The 27785-nt window shown below is 47.3% G+C and overlaps 1 protein-coding gene across 1 annotated transcript in view; it reads left to right on the forward strand.

Annotated features, from left to right (window-relative positions):
- ntrk3b (neurotrophic tyrosine kinase, receptor, type 3b) overlaps positions 1-27785 on the forward strand; it is a 180974-nt gene that overhangs the window by 132138 nt on the left and 21051 nt on the right. Inside the window, exon 13 of the mRNA XM_090222041.1 lies at positions 25234-25364. Coding sequence (XP_090078167.1) covers positions 25234-25364 — 131 coding nt within the window. The remainder of the gene's footprint in view (positions 1-25233; positions 25365-27785) is intronic.

Below are 27785 nucleotides of genomic sequence, written 5' to 3' on the forward strand. Positions count from 1 at the left end.
CAGCACCACCACTCTATATCAGACAGCACCACCACCACTCTATATCAGACAACACCACCACTATATCAGACAGCACCACCACTCTATATCAGAAAACACCACCACTCTATATCAGACAACACCACCACCACTCTATATCAGACAGCACCACCACTCTATATCAGACAACACCACCACTCTATATCAGAGAGCACCACCACTATATCAGACAGCACCACCACTCTATATCAGACAGCACCACTCTATATCAGACAACACCACCACCACTCTATATCAGACAGCACCACCACTCTATATCAGACAACACCACCACTCTATATCAGAGAGCACCACCACTATATCAGACAGCACCACCACTCTATATCAGACAGCACCACCACCACTCTATATCAGACACCACCACCACTCTATATCAGACAGCACCACCACTCTATCAGACAACACCACAACTCTATATCAGACAGCACCACTACTATATCAGACAGCACCACCACTCTATATCAGACAGCACCACCACTCTATACCAGACAGCACCACCACTCTATATCAGACAACACCACCACTCTATGTCAGACAGCACCACCACTCGATTTTAGACAGCACCACCATCACTCTATATCAGACTGCACCACCACTCTGTATCAGACAGCACCACCACTCTATATCAGACAGCACCACCACCACTCTATATCAGACAACACCACCACTATATCAGACAGCACCACCACTCTATATCAGAAAACACCACCACTCTATATCAGACAGCACCACCACTCTATATCAGACAACACCACCACTCTATATCAGAGAGCACCACCACTATATCAGACAGCACCACCACTCTATATCAGACAGCACCACTCTATATCAGACAACACCACCACCACTCTATATCAGACAGCACCACCACTCTATATCAGACAACACCACCACTCTATATCAGAGAGCACCACCACTATATCAGACAGCACCACCACTCTATATCAGACAGCACCACCACCACTCTATATCAGACAACACCACCACTCTATATCAGACAGCACCACCACTCGATATCAGACAGCACCACCACCACTCTATATCAGACAACACCACAACTCTATATCAGATAGCACCACTCTATATCAGACAGCACCACCACTCTATATCAGACAACACCACCACTCTATATCAGACAGCACCACCACTATATCAGACAACACCACCACTATATCAGAGAGCACCACCACTCTATATCAGACAGCACCACCACTCTATATCAGACAACACCACCACTATATCAGACAGCACCACCACCACTCTATATCAGAAAACACCACCACTCTATATCAGACAACACCACCACCACTCTATATCAGACAGCACCACCACTCTATATCAGACAACACCACCACTCTATATCAGAGAGCACCACCACTATATCAGACAGCACCACCACTCTATATCAGACAGCACCACCACTCTATACCAGAGAGCACCACCACTCTATATCAGACAACACCACCACTCTATGTCAGACAGCACCACCACTCTATGTCAGACAGCACCACCACCACTCTATATCAGACAACACCACCACTCTACATCAGACAGCACCACCACCACTCTATATCAGACAACACCACCATTCTATATCAGACAGCCCCACTCTATATCAGACAGCACCACGACTCTATATCAGACAGCACAACTCTATATCAGACAGCACCACCACCACTCGATATCAGACAGCACCACGACTCTAGATCAGACAGCACAACTCTATATCAAACAGCCCCACCACCACTCGATATCAGACAGCACCACCACTCTACATCAGACAGCACTACCACCACTCGATATCAGACAGCACCACCACTCTATATCAGACAACACCACCACTCGATATCAGACAGCACCACTCTATATCAGACAGCACCACCACTCTATATCAGACAACACCACCACTCTATATCAGAGAGCACCACCACTATATCAGACAGCACCACCACTCTATATCAGACAGCACCACCACTCTATACCAGAGAGCACCACCACTCTATATCAGACAACACCACCACTCTATATCAGACAGCACCACCACCACTCTACATCAGACAACACCACCACTCTATATCATACAGCACCACTCTGTACCAGACATCACCACCACTCTATATCAGACAACACCACCACCACTCTATATCAGACAACACCACCACTCTACATCAGACAGCACCACCACCACCACTCTATATCAGACAACACCACCACTATATCAGACAACACCACCACTCTATATCAGACAACACGACCACCACTCTATATCAGACAACACCACCACCACTCTATATCAGACAGCACCACCACTCGATATCAGACAGCACCACCACCACTCTATATCAGACTGCACCACCACTCTGTATCAGACAGCACCACCACTCTATATCAGACAGCACCACCACCACTCTATATCAGACAACACCACCACTCTATATCAGACAACACCACCACTCTACATCAGACAGCACCACCACCACTCTATATCAGACAACACCACCACTCTATATCAGATAGCACCACTCTATATCAGACAGCACCACCACTCTATATCAGACAACACCACCACTCTATATCAGACAGCACCACCACTATATCAGACAACACCACCATTATATCAGAGAGCACCACCACTCTATATCAGACAGCACCACCACTTTATATCAGACAACACCACCACTATATCAGACAGCACCACCACCAGTCTATATCAGAAAACACCACCACTCTATATCAGACAACACCACCACCACTCTATATCAGACAGCACCACCACTCTATATCAGACAACATCACCACTATATCAGACAGCACCACCACCACTCTATATCAGAAAACACCACCACTCTATATCAGACAACACCACCACCACTCTATATCAGACAGCACCACCACTCTATATCAGACAACACCACCACTCTATATCAGAGAGCACCACCACTATATCAGACAGCACCACCACTCTATGTCAGACAGCACCACCACTCTATACCAGAGAGCACCACCACTCTATATCAGACAACACCACCACTCTATGTCAGACAGCACCACCACTCTATGTCAGACAGCACCACCACCACTCTATATCAGACAACACCACCACTCTACATCAGACAGCACCACCACCACTCTATGTCAGACAGCACCACCACCACTCTATATCAGACAACACCACCACTCTACATCAGACAGCACCACCACCACTCTATATCAGACAGCCCCACTCTATATCAGACAGCACCACGACTCTATATCAGACAGCACAACTCTATATCAGACAGCACCACCACCACTCGATATCAGACAGCACCACGACTCTAGATCAGACAGCACAACTCTATATCAGACAGCCCCACCACCACTCGATATCAGACAGCACCACCACTCTACATCAGACAGCACTACCACCACTCGATATCAGACAGCACCACCACTCTACATCAGACAACACCACCACTCGATATCAGACAGCACCACTCTATATCAGACAGCACCACCACTCTATATCAGACAACACCACCACTCTATATCAGAGAGCACCACCACTATATCAGACAGCACCACCACTCTATATCAGACAGCACCACCACTCTATACCAGAGAGCACCACCACTCTATATCAGACAACACCACCACTCTATGTCAGACAGCACCACCACTCTATATCAGACAGCACCACCACCACTCTACATCAGACAACACCACCACTCTATATCATACAGCACCACTCTGTACCAGACATCACCACCACTCTATATCAGACAACACCACCACCACTCTATATCAGACAACACCACCACTCTACATCAGACAGCAACCCCACCACCACTATATCAGACAACACCACCACTATATCAGACAACACCACCACTCTATATCAGACAACACGACCACCACTCTATATCAGACAACACCACCACCACTCTATATCAGACAGCACCACCACTCAATATCAGACAGCACCACCACCACTCTTTATCAGACTGCACCACCACTCTGTATCAGACAGCACCACCACTCTATATCAGACAGCACCACCACCACTCTATATCAGACAACACCACCACTCTATATCAGAGAGCACCACCACTATATCAGACAGCACCACCACTCTATATCAGACAGCACCACCACTCTATACCAGAGAGCACCAGCACTCTATATCAGACAACACCACCACTCTATGTCAGACAGCACCACCACTCCATATCAGACAGCACCACCACCACTCTATATCAGACAACACCACCACTCTACATCAGACAGCACTACCACCACTCGATATCAGACAGCACCACCATTCTACATCAGACAACACCACAACTCGATATCAGACAGCACCACTCTATATCAGACAGCACCACCACTCTATATCAGACAACACCACCACTCTATATCAGACAGCACCACCACCACTCTATATCAGACAACACCACCACTCTATATCAGACAACACCACCACTCTACATCAGACAGCACCACCACCACTCTATATCAGACAACACCACCACTCTATATCAGATAGCACCACTCTATTTCAGACAGCACCACCACTCTATATCAGACAACACCACCACTCTATATCAGACAGCACCACCACTATATCAGACAACACCACCACTATATCAGAGAGCACCACCACTCTATATCAGACAGCACCACCACTTTATATCAGACAACACCACCACTATATCAGACAGCACCACCACCAGTCTATATCAGAAAACACCACCACTCTATATCAGACAACACCACCACCACTCTATATCAGACAGCACCACCACTCTATATCAGACAACACCACCACTCTATATCAGAGAGCACCACCACTATATCAGACAGCACCACCACTCTATATCAGACAGCACCACCACTCTATACCAGAGAGCACCAGCACTCTATATCAGACAACACCACCACTCTATGTCAGACAGCACCACCACTCCATATCAGACAGCACCACCACCACTCTATATCAGACAACACCACCACTCTACATCAGACAGCACCACCACCACTCTATATCAGACAACACCACCATTCTATATCAGACAGCCCCACTCTATATCAGACAGCACCACGACTCTATATCAGACAGCACAACTCTATATCAGACAGCACCACCACCACTCGATATCAGACAGCACCACCACTCTACATCAGACAGCACTACCACCACTCGATATCAGACAGCACCACCACTCTACATCAGACAACACCACAACTCGATATCAGACAGCACCACTCTATATCAGACAGCACCACCACTCTATATCAGACAACACCACCACTCTATATCAGAGAGCACCACCACTAGATCAGACAGCACCACCACTCTATATCAGACAGCACCACCACTCTTTACCAGTGAGCACCACCACTCTATATCAGACAACACCACCACTCTATGTCAGACAGCACCACCACTCTATATCAGACAGCACCACCACCACTCTATATCAGACAACACCACCACTCTATATCATACAGCACCACTCTGTATCAGACAACACCACCACCACTCTATATCAGACAACACCACCACTCTACATCAGACAGCACCACCACTACCACTATATCAGACAACACCACCACTATATCAGACAACACCACCACTCTATATCAGACAACACGACCACCACTCTATATCAGACAACACCACCACCACTCTATATCAGACAGCACCACCACTCTATCAGACAACACCACAACTCTATGTCAGACAGCACCACTACCATATCAGACAGCACCACCACTCTATATCAGATAGCACCACCACTCTATACCAGACAGCACCACCACTCTATATCAGACAACACCACCACTCTATGTCAGGCAGCACCACCACTCGATATCAGACAGCACCAACACCACTCTATATCAGACTGCACCACCACTCTGTATCAGACAGCACCACCACTCTATATCAGACAGCACCTCCACTCTTTACCAGAGAGCACCACCACTCTATATCAGACAACACCACCACTCTATGTCAGACAGCACCACCACTCTATATCAGACAGCACCACCACCACTCTATATCAGACAACACCACCACTCTATATCATACAGCACCACTCTGTATCAGACAACACCACCACCACTCTATATCAGACAACACCACCACTCTACATCAGACAACACCACCACTCTATATCAGACAACACCACCACTCTATATCAGAGAGCACCACCACTAGATCAGACAGCACCACCACTCTATATCAGACAGCACCACCACTCTTTACCAGAGAGCACCACCACTCTATATCAGACAACACCACCACTCTATGTCAGACAGCACCACCACTCTATGTCAGACAGCACCACCACCACTCTATATCAGACAACACCACCACTCTACATCAGACAGCACCACCACCACTCTATATCAGACAACACCACCATTCTATATCAGACAGCCCCACTCTATATCAGACAGCACCAGACAACACCACCACTCTATATCAGAGAGCACCACCACTAGATCAGACAGCACCACCACTCTATATCAGACAGCACCACCACTCTTTACCAGAGAGCACCACCACTCTATATCAGACAACACCACCACTCTATGTCAGACAGCACCACCACTCTATATCAGACAGCACCACCACCACTCTATATCAGACAACACCACCACTCTATATCATACAGCACCACTCTGTATCAGACAACACCACCACCACTCTATATCAGACAACACCACCACTCTACATCAGACAGCACCACCACTACCACTATATCAGACAACACCACCACTATATCAGACAACACCACCACTCTATATCAGACAACACGACCACCACTCTATATCAGACAACACCACCACCACTCTATATCAGACAGCACCACCACTCTATCAGGCAACACCACAACTCTATGTCAGACAGCACCACTACTATATCAGACAGCACCACCACTCTATATCAGATAGCACCACCACTCTATACCAGACAGCACCACCACTCTATATCAGACAACACCACCACTCTATGTCAGACAGCACCACCACTCGATATCAGACAGCACCAACACCACTCTATATCAGACTGCACCACCACTCTGTATCAGACAGCACCACCACTCTATATCAGACAGCACCACCACCACTCTATATCAGACAACACCACCACTCTATATCAGACAACACCACCACTCTACATCAGACAGTACCACCACCACTCTATATCAGACAACACCACCACTCTATATCAGATAGCACCACTCTATATCAGACAGCACCACCACTCTATATCAGACAACACCACCACTCTATATCAGACAGCACCACCACTATATCAGACAACACCACCACTATATCAGAGAGCACCACCACTCTATATCAGACAACACCACCACTATATCAGACAGCACCACTACTCTATCAGACAGCACCACCACTCTATATCAGACAGCACCACCACTCTATACCAGAGAGCACCACCACTCTATATCAGACAACACCACCACTCTATGTCAGACAGCACCACCACTCTATATCAGACAGCACCACTCTATATCAGACAACACCACCACCACTCTATATCAGACAGCACCACCACTCTATATCAGACAACACCACCACTCTATATCAGAGAGCACCACCACTATATCAGACAGCACCACCACTCTATATCAGACAGCACCACCACCACTCTATATCAGACAACACCACCACTCTATATCAGAAAACACCACCACTCTACATCGGACAGCACCACCACCACTCTATAAAAGACAACACCACCACTCTATATCAGATAGCACCACTCTATATCAGACAGCACCACCACTCTATATCAGACAACACCACCACTCTATATCAGACAGCACCACCACTATATCAGACAACACCACCACTATATCAGAGAGCACCACCACTCTATATCAGACAGCACCACCACTCTATATCAGACAACACCACCACTATATCAGACAGCACCACCACCACTCTATATCAGAAAACACCACCACTCTATATCAGACAACACCACCACCACTGTATATCAGACAGCACCACCACTCTATATCAGACAACACCACCACTCTATATCAGAGAGCACCACCACTATATCAGACAGCACCACCACTCTATATCAGACAGCACCACCACTCTATATCAGACAGCACCACCACTCTATATCAGACAACACCACCATTCTATATCAGACAGCCCCACTCTATATCAGACAGCACCACGACTCTATATCAGACAGCACAACTCTATATCAGACAGCACCACCACCACTCGATATCAGACAGCACCACGACTCTAGATCAGACAGCACAACTCTATATCAGAAAGCCCCAACACCACTCGATATCAGACAGCACCACCACTCTACATCAGACAGCACTACCACCACTCGATATCAGACAGCACCACCACTCTACATCAGACAACACCACCACTCGATATCAGACAGCACCACTCTATATCAGACAGCACCACCACTCTATATCAGACAACACCACCACTCTATATAAGAGAGCACCACCACTATATCAGACAGCACCACCACTCTATATCAGACAGCACCACCACTGTATACCAGAGAGCACCACCACTCTATATCAGACAACACCACCACTCTATGTCAGACAGCACCACCACTCTATATCAGACAGCACCACCACCACTCTACATCAGACAACACCACCACTCTATATCATACAGCACCACTCTGTACCAGACATCACCACCACTCTATATCAGACAACACCACCACAACTCTATATCAGACAGCACCACCACCACCGCTATATCAGACAACACCACCACTATATCAGACAACACCACCACTCTATATCAGACAACACGACCACCACTCTATATCAGACAACACCACCACCACTCTATATCAGACAGCACCACCACTCGATATCAGACAGCACCACCACCACTCTATATCAGACTGCACCACCACTCTGTATCAGACAGCACCACCACTCTATATCTGACAGCACCACCACCACTCTATATCAGACAACACCACCACTCTATATCAGACAACACCACCACTCTACATCAGACAGCACCACCACCACTCTATATCAGACAACACCACCACTCTATATCAGATAGCACCACTCTATATCAGACAGCACCACCACTCTATATCAGACAACACCACCACTCTATATCAGACAGCACCACCACTATATCAGACAACACCACCACTATATCAGAGAGCACCACCACTCTATATCAGACAGCACCACCACTTTATATCAGACAACACCACCACTATATCAGACAGCACCACCACCAGTCTATATCAGAAAACACCACCACTCTATATCAGACAACACCACCACCACTCTATATCAGACAGCACCACCACTCTATATCAGACAACACCACCACTCTATATCAGAGAGCACCACCACTATATCAGACAGCACCACCACTCGATATCAGACAGCACCACCACTCTACATCAGACAGCACTACCACCACTCGATATCAGACAGCACCACCACTCTACATCAGACAACACCACCACTCGATATCAGACAGCACCACTCTATATCAGACAGCACCACCACTCTATATCAGACAACACCACCACTCTATATAAGAGAGCACCACCACTATATCAGACAGCACCACCACTCTATATCAGACAGCACCACCACTCTATACCAGAGAGCACCACCACTCTATATCAGACAACACCACCACTCTATGTCAGACAGCACCACCACTCTATATCAGACAGCACCACCACCACTCTACATCAGACAACACCACCACTCTATATCATACAGCACCACTCTGTACCAGACATCACCACCACTCTATATCAGACAACACCACCACAACTCTATATCAGACAGCACCACCACCACCACTATATCAGACAACACCACCACTATATCAGACAACACCACCACTCTATATCAGACAACACGACCACCACTCTATATCAGACAACACCACCACCACTCTATATCAGACAGCACCACCACTCGATATCAGACAGCACCACCACCACTCTATATCAGACTGCACCACCACTCTGTATCAGACAGCACCACCACTCTATATCTGACAGCACCACCACCACTCTATATCAGACAACACCACCACTCTATATCAGACAACACCACCACTCTACATCAGACAGCACCACCACCACTCTATATCAGACAACACCACCACTCTATGTCAGACAGCACCACCACTCTATATCAGACAGCACCACCACCACTCTATATCAGACAACACCACCACTCTATATCATACAGCACCACTCTGTATCAGACAACACCACCACCACTCTATATCAGACAACACCACCACTCTACATCAGACAGCACCACCACTACCACTATATCAGACAACACCACCACTATATCAGACAACACCACCACTCTATATCAGACAACACGACCACCACTCTATATCAGACAACACCACCACCACTCTATATCAGACAGCACCACCACTCTATCAGGCAACACCACAACTCTATGTCAGACAGCACCACTACTATATCAGACAGCACCACCACTCTATATCAGATAGCACCACCACTCTATACCAGACAGCACCACCACTCTATATCAGACAACACCACCACTCTATGTCAGACAGCACCACCACTCGATATCAGACAGCACCAACACCACTCTATATCAGACTGCACCACCACTCTGTATCAGACAGCACCACCACTCTATATCAGACAGCACCACCACCACTCTATATCAGACAACACCACCACTCTATATCAGACAACACCACCACTCTACATCAGACAGTACCACCACCACTCTATATCAGACAACACCACCACTCTATATCAGATAGCACCACTCTATATCAGACAGCACCACCACTCTATATCAGACAACACCACCACTCTATATCAGACAGCACCACCACTATATCAGACAACACCACCACTATATCAGAGAGCACCACCACTCTATATCAGACAACACCACCACTATATCAGACAGCACCACTACTCTATCAGACAGCACCACCACTCTATATCAGACAGCACCACCACTCTATACCAGAGAGCACCACCACTCTATATCAGACAACACCACCACTCTATGTCAGACAGCACCACCACTCTATATCAGACAGCACCACTCTATATCAGACAACACCACCACCACTCTATATCAGACAGCACCACCACTCTATATCAGACAACACCACCACTCTATATCAGAGAGCACCACCACTATATCAGACAGCACCACCACTCTATATCAGACAGCACCACCACCACTCTATATCAGACAACACCACCACTCTATATCAGAAAACACCACCACTCTACATCGGACAGCACCACCACCACTCTATAAAAGACAACACCACCACTCTATATCAGATAGCACCACTCTATATCAGACAGCACCACCACTCTATATCAGACAACACCACCACTCTATATCAGACAGCACCACCACTATATCAGACAACACCACCACTATATCAGAGAGCACCACCACTCTATATCAGACAGCACCACCACTCTATATCAGACAACACCACCACTATATCAGACAGCACCACCACCACTCTATATCAGAAAACACCACCACTCTATATCAGACAACACCACCACCACTGTATATCAGACAGCACCACCACTCTATATCAGACAACACCACCACTCTATATCAGAGAGCACCACCACTATATCAGACAGCACCACCACTCTATATCAGACAGCACCACCACTCTATATCAGACAGCACCACCACTCTATATCAGACAACACCACCATTCTATATCAGACAGCCCCACTCTATATCAGACAGCACCACGACTCTATATCAGACAGCACAACTCTATATCAGACAGCACCACCACCACTCGATATCAGACAGCACCACGACTCTAGATCAGACAGCACAACTCTATATCAGAAAGCCCCAACACCACTCGATATCAGACAGCACCACCACTCTACATCAGACAGCACTACCACCACTCGATATCAGACAGCACCACCACTCTACATCAGACAACACCACCACTCGATATCAGACAGCACCACTCTATATCAGACAGCACCACCACTCTATATCAGACAACACCACCACTCTATATAAGAGAGCACCACCACTATATCAGACAGCACCACCACTCTATATCAGACAGCACCACCACTGTATACCAGAGAGCACCACCACTCTATATCAGACAACACCACCACTCTATGTCAGACAGCACCACCACTCTATATCAGACAGCACCACCACCACTCTACATCAGACAACACCACCACTCTATATCATACAGCACCACTCTGTACCAGACATCACCACCACTCTATATCAGACAACACCACCACAACTCTATATCAGACAGCACCACCACCACCGCTATATCAGACAACACCACCACTATATCAGACAACACCACCACTCTATATCAGACAACACGACCACCACTCTATATCAGACAACACCACCACCACTCTATATCAGACAGCACCACCACTCGATATCAGACAGCACCACCACCACTCTATATCAGACTGCACCACCACTCTGTATCAGACAGCACCACCACTCTATATCTGACAGCACCACCACCACTCTATATCAGACAACACCACCACTCTATATCAGACAACACCACCACTCTACATCAGACAGCACCACCACCACTCTATATCAGACAACACCACCACTCTATATCAGATAGCACCACTCTATATCAGACAGCACCACCACTCTATATCAGACAACACCACCACTCTATATCAGACAGCACCACCACTATATCAGACAACACCACCACTATATCAGAGAGCACCACCACTCTATATCAGACAGCACCACCACTTTATATCAGACAACACCACCACTATATCAGACAGCACCACCACCAGTCTATATCAGAAAACACCACCACTCTATATCAGACAACACCACCACCACTCTATATCAGACAGCACCACCACTCTATATCAGACAACACCACCACTCTATATCAGAGAGCACCACCACTATATCAGACAGCACCACCACTCGATATCAGACAGCACCACCACTCTACATCAGACAGCACTACCACCACTCGATATCAGACAGCACCACCACTCTACATCAGACAACACCACCACTCGATATCAGACAGCACCACTCTATATCAGACAGCACCACCACTCTATATCAGACAACACCACCACTCTATATAAGAGAGCACCACCACTATATCAGACAGCACCACCACTCTATATCAGACAGCACCACCACTCTATACCAGAGAGCACCACCACTCTATATCAGACAACACCACCACTCTATGTCAGACAGCACCACCACTCTATATCAGACAGCACCACCACCACTCTACATCAGACAACACCACCACTCTATATCATACAGCACCACTCTGTACCAGACATCACCACCACTCTATATCAGACAACACCACCACAACTCTATATCAGACAGCACCACCACCACCACTATATCAGACAACACCACCACTATATCAGACAACACCACCACTCTATATCAGACAACACGACCACCACTCTATATCAGACAACACCACCACCACTCTATATCAGACAGCACCACCACTCGATATCAGACAGCACCACCACCACTCTATATCAGACTGCACCACCACTCTGTATCAGACAGCACCACCACTCTATATCTGACAGCACCACCACCACTCTATATCAGACAACACCACCACTCTATATCAGACAACACCACCACTCTACATCAGACAGCACCACCACCACTCTATATCAGACAACACCACCACTCTATATCAGATAGCACCACTCTATATTAGACAGCACCACCACTCTATATCAGACAACACCACCACTCTATATCAGACAGCACCACCACTATATCAGACAACACCACCACTATATCAGAGAGCACCACCACTCTATATCAGACAGCACCACCACTTTATATCAGACAACACCACCACTATATCAGACAGCACCACCACCAGTCTATATCAGAAAACACCACCACTCCATATCAGACAACACCACCACCACTCTATATCATACAGCACCACCACTCTATATCAGACAACACCACCACTCTATATCAGAGAGCACCACCACTATATCAGACAGCACCACCACTCTATATCAGACAGCACCACCACTCTATACCAGAGAGCACCACCACTCTATATCAGACAACACAACCACTATATGTCAGACAGCACCACCACTCCATATCAGACAGCACCACCACCACTCTATATCAGACAACACCACCACTCTACATCAGACAGCACCACCACCACTCTATATCAGACAGCACCACGACTCTATATCAGACAGCACAACTCTATATCAGACAGCACCACCACCACTCGATATCAGACAGCACCACCACTCTACATCAGACAGCACTACCACCACTCGATATCAGACAGCACCACCACTCTACATCAGACAACACCACAACTCGATATCAGACAGCACCACTCTATATCAGACAGCACCACCACTCTATATCAGACAGCACCACCACTCTTTACCAGAGAGCACCACCACTCTATATCAGACAACACCACCACTCTATGTCAGACAGCACCACCACTCTATATCAGACAGCACCACCACCACTCTATATCAGACAACACCACCACTCTATATCATACAGCACCACTCTGTATCAGACATCACCACCACTCTATATCAGACAACACCACCACCACTCTATATCAGACAACACCACCACTCTACATCAGACAGCACCACCACCACTCTATATCAGACAACACCACCACTCTATATCATACAGCACCACTCTGTATCAGACATCACCACCACTCTATATCAGACAACACCACCACCACTCTATATCAGACAACACCACCACTCTACATCAGACAGCACCACCACCACCACTATATCAGACAACACCACCACTATATCAGACAACACCACCACTCTATATCAGACAACACGACCACCACTCTATATCAGACAACACCACCACCACTCTATATCAGACAGCACCACCACTCTATCAGACAACACCACAACTCTATGTCAGACAGCACCACTACTATATCAGACAACACCACCACTCTATGTCAGACAGCACCACCACTCGATATCAGACAGCACCAACACCACTCTATATCAGACTGCACCACCACTCTGTATCAGACAGCACCACCACTCTATATCAGACAGCACCACCACCACTCTATATCAGACAACACCACCACTCTATATCAGACAACACCACCACTCTACATCAGACAGTACCACCACCACTCTATATCAGACAACACCACCACTCTATATCAGATAGCACCACTCTATATCAGACAGCACCACCACTCTATATCAGACAACACCACCACTCTATATCAGACAGCACCACCACTATATCAGACAACACCACCACTATATCAGAGAGCACCACCACTCTATATCAGACAACACCACCACTATATCAGACAGCACCACCACCACTCTATATCAGAAAACACCACCACTCTATATCAGACAACACCACCACCACTCTATATCAGACAGCACCACCACTCTATATCAGACAACACCACCACTCTATATCAGAGAGCACCGCTACTCTATCAGACAGCACCACCACTCTATATCAGACAGCACCACCACTCTATACCAGAGAACACCACCACTCTATATCAGACAACACCACCACTCTATATCAGACAGCACCACCACCACTCTATATCAGACAACACCACCACTCTATATCATACAGCACCACTCTGTATCAGACATCACCACCACTCTATATCAGACAACACCACCACCACTCTATATCAGACAACACCACCACTCTACATCAGACAGCACCACCACCACTCTATATCAGACAACACCACCATTCTATATCAGACAGCCCCACTCTATATCAGACAGCACCACGACTCTATATCAGACAGCACAACTCTATATCAGACAGCACCACCACCACTCGATATCAGACAGCACCACGACTCTATATCAGACAGCACAACTCTATATCAGACAGCCCCACCACCACTCGATATCAGACAGCACCACCACGCTACATCAGACAGCACTACCACCACTCGATATCAGACAGCACCACCACTCTACATCAGACAACACCACCACTCGATATCAGACAGCACCACTCTATATCAGACAGCACCACCACTCTATATCAGACAGCACCACCACTCTATCCACCACCACTCTATATCAGACAGCACCACCACCACTCGATATCAGACAGCACCACCACTCTATCAGACAACACCACCACTATATCAGACAGCACCACCACTCTATATCAGACAGCACCACCACTATATCAGACAACACTACCACTATATCAGACAGCACCACCACCACTCTATATCAGACAACACCACCACTCTATATCAGACAGCACCACCACCACTCGATATCAGACAGCACCACGACTCTATATCAGACAGCACAACTCTATATCAGACAGCCCCACCACCACTCGATATCAGACAGCACCACCAACACTCTATATAAGACAACACCACCACTCTATATCAGACAGCACCACTCTATATTAGACAGCACCACCACTATATATCAGACAACACCACCACTCTATATCAGAGAGCACCACCACTCTATATCAGACAGCACCACCACTCTATATCAGACAGCACCACCACTATATCAGACAACACCACCACTCTATATCAGACAACACCACCACCACTCTATATCAGACAACACCACCACCACTCTATATCAGACAACACCACCACCACTCTATATCAGACAGCACCACCACTATATCAGACAGCTACACCACTCTATACCAGACAGCACCACCACTGTATGTCAGACAGCACCACTACTATATCAGACAGCACCACCACTCTATATCAGATAGCACCACCACTCTATACCAGACAGCACCACCACTCTATATCAGACAACACCACCACTCTATGTCAGACAGCACCACCACTCGATATCAGACAGCACCAACACCACTCTATATCAGACTGCACCACCACTCTGTATCAGACAGCACCACCACTCTATATCAGACAGCACCACCACCACTCTATATCAGACAACACCACCACTCTATATCAGACAACACCACCACTCTACATCAGACAGTACCACCACCACTCTATATCAGACAACACCACCACTCTATATCAGATAGCACCACTCTATATCAGACAGCACCACCACTCTATATCAGACAACACCACCACTCTATATCAGACAGCACCACCACTATATCAGACAACACCACCACTATATCAGAGAGCACCACCACTCTATATCAGACAACACCACCACTCTATATCAGACAGCACCACCACCACTCTATATCAGAAAACACCACCACTCTATATCAGACAACACCACCACCACTCTATATCAGACAGCACCACCACTCTATATCAGACAACACCACCACTCTATATCAGAGAGCACCACCACTCTATCAGACAGCACCACCACTCTATATCAGACAGCACCACCACTCTATACCAGAGAGCACCACCACTCTATATCAGACAACACCACCACTCTATGTCAGACAGCACCACCACTCTATGTCAGACAGCACCACCACTCTATATCAGACAGCACCACCACCACTCTATATCAGACAACACCACCACTCTATATCATACAGCACCACTCTGTATCAGACATCACCACCACTCTATATCAGACAACACCACCACCACTCTATATCAGACAACACCACCACTCTACATCAGACAGCACCACCACCACTCTATATCAGACAACACCACCATTCTATATCAGACAGCACCACGACTCTATATCAGACAGCACAACTCTATATCAGACAGCACCACCACCACTCGATATCAGACAGCACCACGACTCTATATCAGACAGCACAACTCTATATCAGACAGCCCCAACACCACTCGATATCAGACAGCACCACCACGCTACATCAGACAGCACTACCACCACTCGATATCAGACAGCACCACCACTCTACATCAGACAACACCACCACTCGATATCAGACAGCACCACTCTATATCAGACAGCACCACCACTCTATATCAGACAGCACCACCACTCTATATCAGACAGCACCACCACCACTCTATATCAGACAGCACCACCACCACTCGATATCAGACAGCACCACCACTACTCTATATCAGACAGCACCACTCGATATCAGACTGCACCACCACTCTATATCAGACAGCACCACCACTCTATATCAGACAGCGCCACCACCACTCTATATCAGACAGCACCACTCTATATCAGACAGCACCACGACTCTATATCAGACAGCACAACTCTATATCAGACAGCACCACCACCACTCGATATCAGACAGCACCACGACTCTATATCAGACAGCACAACTCTATATCAGACAGCCCCACCACCACTCGATATCAGACAGCACCACCACGCTACATCAGACAGCACTACCACCACTCGATATCAGACAGCACCACCACTCTACATCAGACAACACCACCACTCGATATCAGACAGCACCACTCTATATCAGACAGCACCACCACTCTATATCAGACAGCACCACCACTCTATATCAGACAGCACCACCACCACTCTATATAAGACAACACCACCACTCTATATCAGACAGCACCACTCTATATTAGACAGCACCACCACTATATATCAGACAGCACAACTCTATATCAGACAGCCCCACCACCACTCGATATCAGACAGCACCACCACCACTCTATATAAGACAACACCACCACTCTATATCAGACAGCACCACTCTATATTAGACAGCACCACCACTATATATCAGACAACACCACCACTCTATATCAGAGAGCACCACCACTCTATATCAGACAGCACCACCACTCTATATCAGACAGCACCACCACTATATCAGACAACACCACCACTCTATATCAGACAACACCACCACCACTCTATATCAGACAACACCACCACCACTCTATATCAGACAGCACCACCACTATATCAGACAGCTACACCACTCTATACCAGACAGCACCAACACTCTATACCAGACAGCACCACCACTCTATCAGACACCACCACCACTGTATGTCAGACAGCACCACTACTATATCAGACAGCACCACCACTCTATATCAGATAGCACCACCACTCTATACAAGACAGCACCACCACTCTATATCAGACAACACCACCACTCTATGTCAGACAGCACCACCACTCGATATCAGACAGCACCAACACCACTGTATATCAGACTGCACCACCACTCTGTATCAGACAGCACCACCACTACTCTATATCAGACAGCACCACCACCAGTCTATATCAGACAACACCACCACTCTATATCAGACAACACCACCACTCTACATCAGACAGTACCACCACCTCTCTATATCAGACAACACCACCACTCTATATCAGATAGCACCACTCTATATCAGACAGCACCACCACTCTATATCAGACAACATCACCACTCTATATCAGACAGCACCACCACTATATCAGACAACACCACCACTATATCAGAGAGCACCACCACTCTATATCAGACAACACCACCACTATATCAGACAGCGCCACCACCACTCTATATCAGAAAACACCCCCACTCTATATCAGACAACACCACCACCACTCTATATCAGACAGCACCACCACTCTATATCAGACAACACCACCACTCTATATCAGAGAGCACCACCACTCTATCAGACAGCACCACCACTCTATATCAGACAGCACCACCACTCTATACCAGAGAGCACCACCACTCTATATCAGACAACACCATCACTCTATGTCAGACAGCACCACCACTCTATATCAGACAGCACCACCACCACTCTATATCAGACAACACCACCACTCTATATCATACAGCACCACTCTGTATCAGACATCACCACCACTCTATATCAGACAACACCACCACCACTCTATATCAGACAACACCACCACTCTACATCAGACAGCACCACCACCACTCTATATCAGACAACACCACCATTCTATATCAGACAGCACCACGACTCTATATCAGACAGCACAACTCTATATCAGACAGCACCACCACCACTCGATATCAGACAGCACCACGACTCTATATCAGACAGCACAACTCTATATCAGACAGCCCCAACACCACTCTATATCAGACAGCACCACCACGCTACATCAGACAGCACTACCACCACTCAATATCAGACAGCACCACCACTCTACATCAGACAACACCACCACTCGATATCAGACAGCACCACTCTATATCAGACAGCACCACCACTCTATATCAGACAGCACCACCACTCTATATCAGACAGCACCACCACCACTCTATATCAGACAGCACCACCACCACTCGATATCAGACAGCACCACCACCACTCTATATCAGACAGCACCACTCGATATCAGACAGCACCACCACTCTATATCAGACAGCACCAACACTCGATATCAGACAGCACCACCACCACTCTATATCAGACAGCACCACTCTATATCAGACAGCACCACCACTCTATCAGACAACACCACCACTATATCAGACAGCACCACCACTCTATATCAGACAGCACCACCACTATATCAGACAACACTACCACTATATCAGACAGCACCACCACCACTCTATATCAGACAGCACCACTCGATATCAGACAGCACCACCACTCTATATCAGACAGCACCACCACCACTCGATATCAGACAGCACCACGACTCTATATCAGACAGCACAACTCTATATCAGACAGCCCCACCACCACTCGATATCAGACAGCACCACCACCACTCTATATAAGACAACACCACCACTCTATATCAGACAGCACCACTCTATATTAGACAGCACCACCACTATATATCAGACAACACCACCACTCTATATTAGAGAGCACCACCACTCTATATCAGACAGCACCACCACTCTATATCAGACAGCACCACCACTATATCAGACAACACCACCACTCTATATCAGACAACACCACCACCACTCTATATCAGACAACACCACCACCACTCTATATCAGACAGCACCACCACTATATCAGACAGCTACACCACTCTATACCAGACAGCACCACCACTCTATACCAGACAGCACCACCACTATATCAGACACCACCACCACTGTATGTCAGACAGCACCACCACTCGATATCAGACAGCACCACCACCACTCTATATCAGACAGCACCACCACCACTCGATATCAGACAACACTACCACTCTACATCAGACAGCACCACCACCACTCTATATCAGACAACACCACCACTCTATATCAGACAGCACCACCCTATATCAGACAGCACCACCACTCTATATCAGACAGCACCACCACTCTATATCAGAAATAACACCACTCTATATCAGACAGCACCACCACTCTATTTCAGACAACACCACCACTCTATATCAGACAGCACCACCACTCTGTCAGAAAGCACCACCACTCTATATCAGACAGCACCACCACGCTGTCAGAAAGCACCACCACTCTATATCAGACAGCACCACCACTCTATATCAGACAGCACCACCACTCTATATCAGACAGCACCACCACTCTATGTCAGACAGCACCACCACTCTATATCAGACAACACCACTCTATATCAGACAGCACCACCACTATATCAGATAGCACCACCACTCTATATCAGACAGCACCACCACCCTATATCAGACAGCACCACCACTCTATATCAGACAGCACCACCACTCTATACACGACAGCACCACCACTCTATATCAGACAGCACCACTCGATATCAGACAGCACCACAACTCTATATCAGACAGCCCCACCACCACTCGATATCAGACAGCACCACCACTCTACATCAGACAGCACCACCACCACTCGATATCAGACAGCACCACCACTCTACATCAGACAACACCACCAGTCTATATCAGACAGCACCACTCTATATCAGACAGCACCACCACTCTATATCAGACAGCACCACCACTCTATATCAGACAGCACCACCACTCTATATCAGACAGCACCACCACTCTATATCAGACAGCAGCACCACCACTCAATATCAGACAACACCACCCCCACTCTATATCAGACAGCACCACCACTCTATATCTGACAACACCACTCGATATCAGACAGCACCACAACTCTATATCAGACAGCCCCACCACCACTCGATATCAGATAGCACCACCACTCTACATCAGACAGCACCACCACCACTCGATATCAGACAGCACCACCACTCTACATCAGACAACACCACCAGTCTATATCAGACAGCACCACTCTATATCAGACAGCACCACCACTCTATATCAGACAGCACCACCACTCTATATCAGACAGCACCACCACCACTCTATATCAGACAGCACCACCACTCTATATCAGACAGCACCACAACTCTATATCAGACAGCACCACAACTCTATATCAGACAACACCACCACCACTCTATATCAGACAACACCACCACTCTATATCAGACAGCACCACCACTCTATATCAGTCAACTCCACCACTCTGTCAGACAGCACCACCACTCTATCAGACAGCACCACCACTCTATCAGACAGCACCACCACTCGATATCAGACAGCACCACCACTCTACATCAGACAACACCAACAGTCTATATCAGACAGCACCACTCTATATCAGACAGCACCACCACTCTATATCAGACAGCACCACCACTCTATATCAGACAGCACCACCACCACTCTATATCAGACAGCACCACCACTCTATATCAGACAGCACCACAACTCTATATCAGACAGCACCACAACTCTATATCAGACAACACCACCACCACTCTATATCAGACAACACCACCACTCTATATCAGACAGCACCACCACTCTATATATCAGTCAACTCCACCACTCTGTCAGACAGCACCACCACTATATCAGACAGCTACACCACTCTATACCAGACAGCACCACCACTCTATACCAGACAGAACCACCACTCTATCAGACACCACCACCACTGTATGTCAGACAGCACCACCACTCGATATCAGACAGCACCACCACCACTCTATATCAGACAGCACCACCACCACTCGATATCAGACAACACCACCACTCTACATCAGACAGCACCACCACCACTCTATATCAGACAACACCACCACTCTATATCAGACAGCACCACCCTATATCAGACAGCACCACCACTCTATATCAGACAGCACCACCACTCTATATCAGAAATAACACCACTCTATATCAGACAGCACCACCACTCTATTTCAGACAACACCACCACTCTATATCAGACAGCACCACCACTCTGTCAGAAATAATCACCACTCTATATCAGACAGCACCACCACTCTGTCAGAAAGCACCACCACTCTATATCAGACAGCACCACCACGCTGTCAGAAAGCACCACCACTCTATATCAGACAGCACCACCACTCTATATCAGACAGCACCACCACTCTATATCAGACAGCACCACCACTCTATGTCAGACAGCACCACCACTCTATATCAGACAACACCACTCGATATCAGACAGCACCACCACTATATCAGACAGCACCACCACTCTATATCAGACAGCACCACCACCCTATATCAGACAGCACCACCACTCTATATCAGACAGCACCACCACTCTATACCAGACAGCACCACCACTCTATATCAGACAGCACCACTCGATATCAGACAGCACCACAACTCTATATCAGACAGCCCCACCACCACTCGATATCAGACAGCACCACCACTCTACATCAGACAGCACCACCACCACTCGATATCAGACAGCACCACCACTCTACATCAGACAACACCACCAGTCTATATCAGACAGCACCACTCTATATCAGACAGCACCACCACTCTATATCAGACAGCACCACCACCCTATATCAGACAGCACCACCACTCTATATCAGACAGCACCACCACTCTATATCAGACAGCACCACCACTCTATATCAGACAGCACCACCACTCTATATCAGACAGCAGCACCACCACTCAATATCAGACAACACCACCCCCACTCTATATCAGACAGCACCACCACCACTCTATATTAGACAGCACCACCACTCTATATCAGACAGCACCACAACTCTATATCAAACAGCACCACAACTCTATATCAGACAGCAGCACCACCACTCAATATCAGACAACACCACCCCCACTCTATATCAGACAGCACCACCACCACTCTATATTAGACAGCACCACCACTCTATATCAGACAGCACCACAACTCTATATCAAACAGCACCACAACTCTATATCAGACAGCAGCACCACCACTCTATATCTGACAACACCACTCGATATCAGACAGCACCACAACTCTATATCAGACAGCCCCACCACCACTCGATATCAGATAGCACCACCACTCTACATCAGACAGCACCACGACCACTCGATATCAGACAGCACCACCACTCTACATCAGACAACACCACCAGTCTATATCAGACAGCACCACTCTATATCAGACAGCACCACCACTCTATATCAGACAGCACCACCACTCTATATCAGACAGCACCACCACCACTCTATATCAGACAGCACCACCACTCTATATCAGACAGCACCACAACTCTATATCAGACAGCACCACAACTCTATATCAGACAACACCACCACCACTCTATATCAGACAACACCACCACTCTATATCAGACAGCACCACCACTCTATATCAGTCAACTCCACCACTCTGTCAGACAGCACCACCACTCTATCAGACAGCACCACCACTCTATCAGACAGCACCACCACTCTACATCAGACAGCACCACCACTCTATATCAGACAGCACCACCACCATTCTATATCAGACAGCACCACCACTCTATATCAGACACCACCACCACTCTATATCAGACAGCACCACCACTCTAAATCAGACAGCCCCACCACTCTAAATCAGACAGCACCACCACTCTACACCAGACAGCACCACCACTCTATATCAGACAACACCACCACTCTATATCAGACAGCACCACCCCTCTATATCAAACAGCACCACCACTCTATGTCAGACAGCACCACCACTCTATATCAGACAGCACCACCACTCTGTATCAGACAGCACCACCACTCTTTGTCCCCTCTCCCTCCAGACTCACTCTGTCTATGTGTGTTTTTCACTCCCCCCCAGACTCACTCTGTCTGTGTGTGTTTGTCCCCAGACGTACAGCACATTAAGCGCAGGGACATCCTCCTGAAGAGGGAGCTCGGAGAGGGGGCGTTTGGAAAGGTCTTCCTGGCTGAGTGCTACAACCTGATCCCCACCAAGGATACCATGCTGGTGGCTGTCAAGGTAAGGAGGGATCCCCCAAACAGACACACTACTGTTACAGCTGTCTGTGGTAAATGGATATCATTAGGAGGGATCCCCCAAACAGACACAGTACTGTCTGTGGTAAATGGATCTCATTAGGAGGGATCCTCCAAACAGACACAGTACTGTCTGTGGTAAAAATGTTCTCATTAGGTGGGATCCCCCAAACAGACACAGTACTGTCTGTGGTAAATGGTTCTCATTAGGTGGGATCCCCCAAACAGACACAGTACTGTCTGTGGTAAATGGTTCTCATTAGGTGGGATCCCCCAAACAGACACAGTACTGTCTGTGGTAAATGGTTCTCATTAGGAGGGATCCCCCAAACAGACACAGTACTGTCTGTGGTAAATGGATCTCATTAGGAGGGATCCCCCAAACAGACACAGTACTGTCTGTGGTAAATGGATCTCATTAGGAGGGATCCCCCAAACAGACACAGTACTGTCTGTGGTAAATGGTTCTCATTAGGAGGGATCCCCCAAACAGACACACTACTGTTACAGCTGTCTGTGGTAAATGGTTCTCATTAGGAGGGATCCCCCAAACAGACACAGTACTGTTACAGCTGTCTGTGGTAAATGGTTCTCATTAGGAGGGATCCCCCAAACAGACACAGTACTGTTACAGCTGTCTGTGGTAAATGGTTCTCATTAGGAGGGATCCCCCAAACAGACACAGTACTGTTACAGCTGTCTGTGGTAAATGGTTCTCATTAGGTGGGATCCTCCAAACAGACACACTACTGTTACAGCTGTCTGTGGTAAATGGATCTCATTAGGAGGGATCCCCCAAACAGACACAGTACTGTCTGTGGTAAATGGTTCTCATTAGGTGGGATCCCCCAAACAGACACAGTACTGTCTGTGGTAAATGGTTCTCATTAGGAGGGATCCCCCAAACAGACACACTACTGTCTGTGGTAAATGGATCTCATTAGGAGGGATCCCCCAAACAGACACAGTACTGTCTGTGGTAAATGGTTCTCATTAGGTGGGATCCCCCAAACAGACACAGTACTGTTACAGTAATGTAATGTAACTCGTCTGTCCTCTCCATTCATTAATCATACAACATAGTTATATGTCCAAGGTATCACATCCGGACAACCAAACTCTAGACCTCATTTGTAGTTGTTCAATATGTAGTCCAACAGGACTTGCCAGATGGGGATGTTAAAGTGAGTGACTCGTCAGTAGCCTACTGAATCGCAGCGGTAAGAGACGTTCATTTGCATACTAGTATGATTTTTTTGCCAATTATTTGCAGATTAAATGAATAAAACATTTGATGAAGATGGTGAATCCTCCTCACCCAGGGATCAATAGGTAGTCTGGTGGAGAGATAGTTTCACTCTGGTCCAACATATGATAACAGAAAACAGATTGAATATCAATAGCTGATGAAACTAAGACTGTTATGAGAAAATGGTTTTTAATCCATGTTAGAACTTGATAGTTGCTTGTTGAAAATACAATGTAGCATTAGAATATACCAGAGGACACAAAAATAAAGCTTGTTTGGCAAAACAAATCAGGGGGAGTCTATTGTGGGAAAGGAACGGTGTCTGTTGTAGGAAAGGAACGGTGTCTGTTGTGGGAAAGGAACGGTGTCTGTTGTGGGAAAGGAACGGTGTCTGTTGTGGGAAAGGAACGGTGTCTGTTGTGGGAAAGGAACGGTGTCTGTTGTGGGAAAGGAATGGTGTCTGTTGTGGGAAAGAAATGGTGTCTGTTGTGGAAAAGGAATGGTGTCTGTTGTCAGAAAGGAATGGTGTCTGTTGTGGGAAAGGAACGGTGTATGTTGTGGGAAAGGAATGGTGTCTGTTGTGGGAAAGGAGCGGTGTCTGTTGTGGGAAAGGAACGGTGTCTGTTGTGGGAAAGGAATGGTGTCTGTTGTGGGAAAGGAATGGTGTCTGTTGTGGGAAAGGAACGGTGTCTGTTGTGGGAAAGGAACGGTGTCTGTTGTGGGAAAGGAATGGTGTCTGTTGTGTGGTGGGAAAGGAACGGTGTCTGTTGTGGGAAAGGAACGGTGTCTGTTGTGGGAAAGGAACGGTGTCTGTTGTGGAAAAGGAATGGTGTCTGTTGTGGGAAAGGAATGGTGTCTGTTGTGGAAAAGGAATGGTGTCTGTTGTGGAAAAGGAATGGTGTCTGTTGTCAGAAAGGAACGGTGTCTGTTGTGGGAAAGGAACGGTGTCTGTTGTGGGAAAGGAATGGTGTTTGTTGTGGCACAGGAATGGTGTCTGTTTTGGGAAAGGAATGGTGTCTGTTGTGGGAAAGGAATGGTGTCTGTTGTGTGGTGGGAAAGGGATGGTGTCTGTTGTGGGAAAGGAATGGTGTATGTTGTGGGAAAGGAACAGTGTCTGTTGTGGGAAAGGAATGGTGTCTGTTGTCAGAAAGGAAC

This window comes from Oncorhynchus mykiss, chromosome 26, assembly GCF_057628025.1.
Source record: "Oncorhynchus mykiss isolate SJ-2025 chromosome 26, ASM5762802v1, whole genome shotgun sequence".
Classification (NCBI taxonomy): domain Eukaryota; kingdom Metazoa; phylum Chordata; class Actinopteri; order Salmoniformes; family Salmonidae; genus Oncorhynchus; species Oncorhynchus mykiss.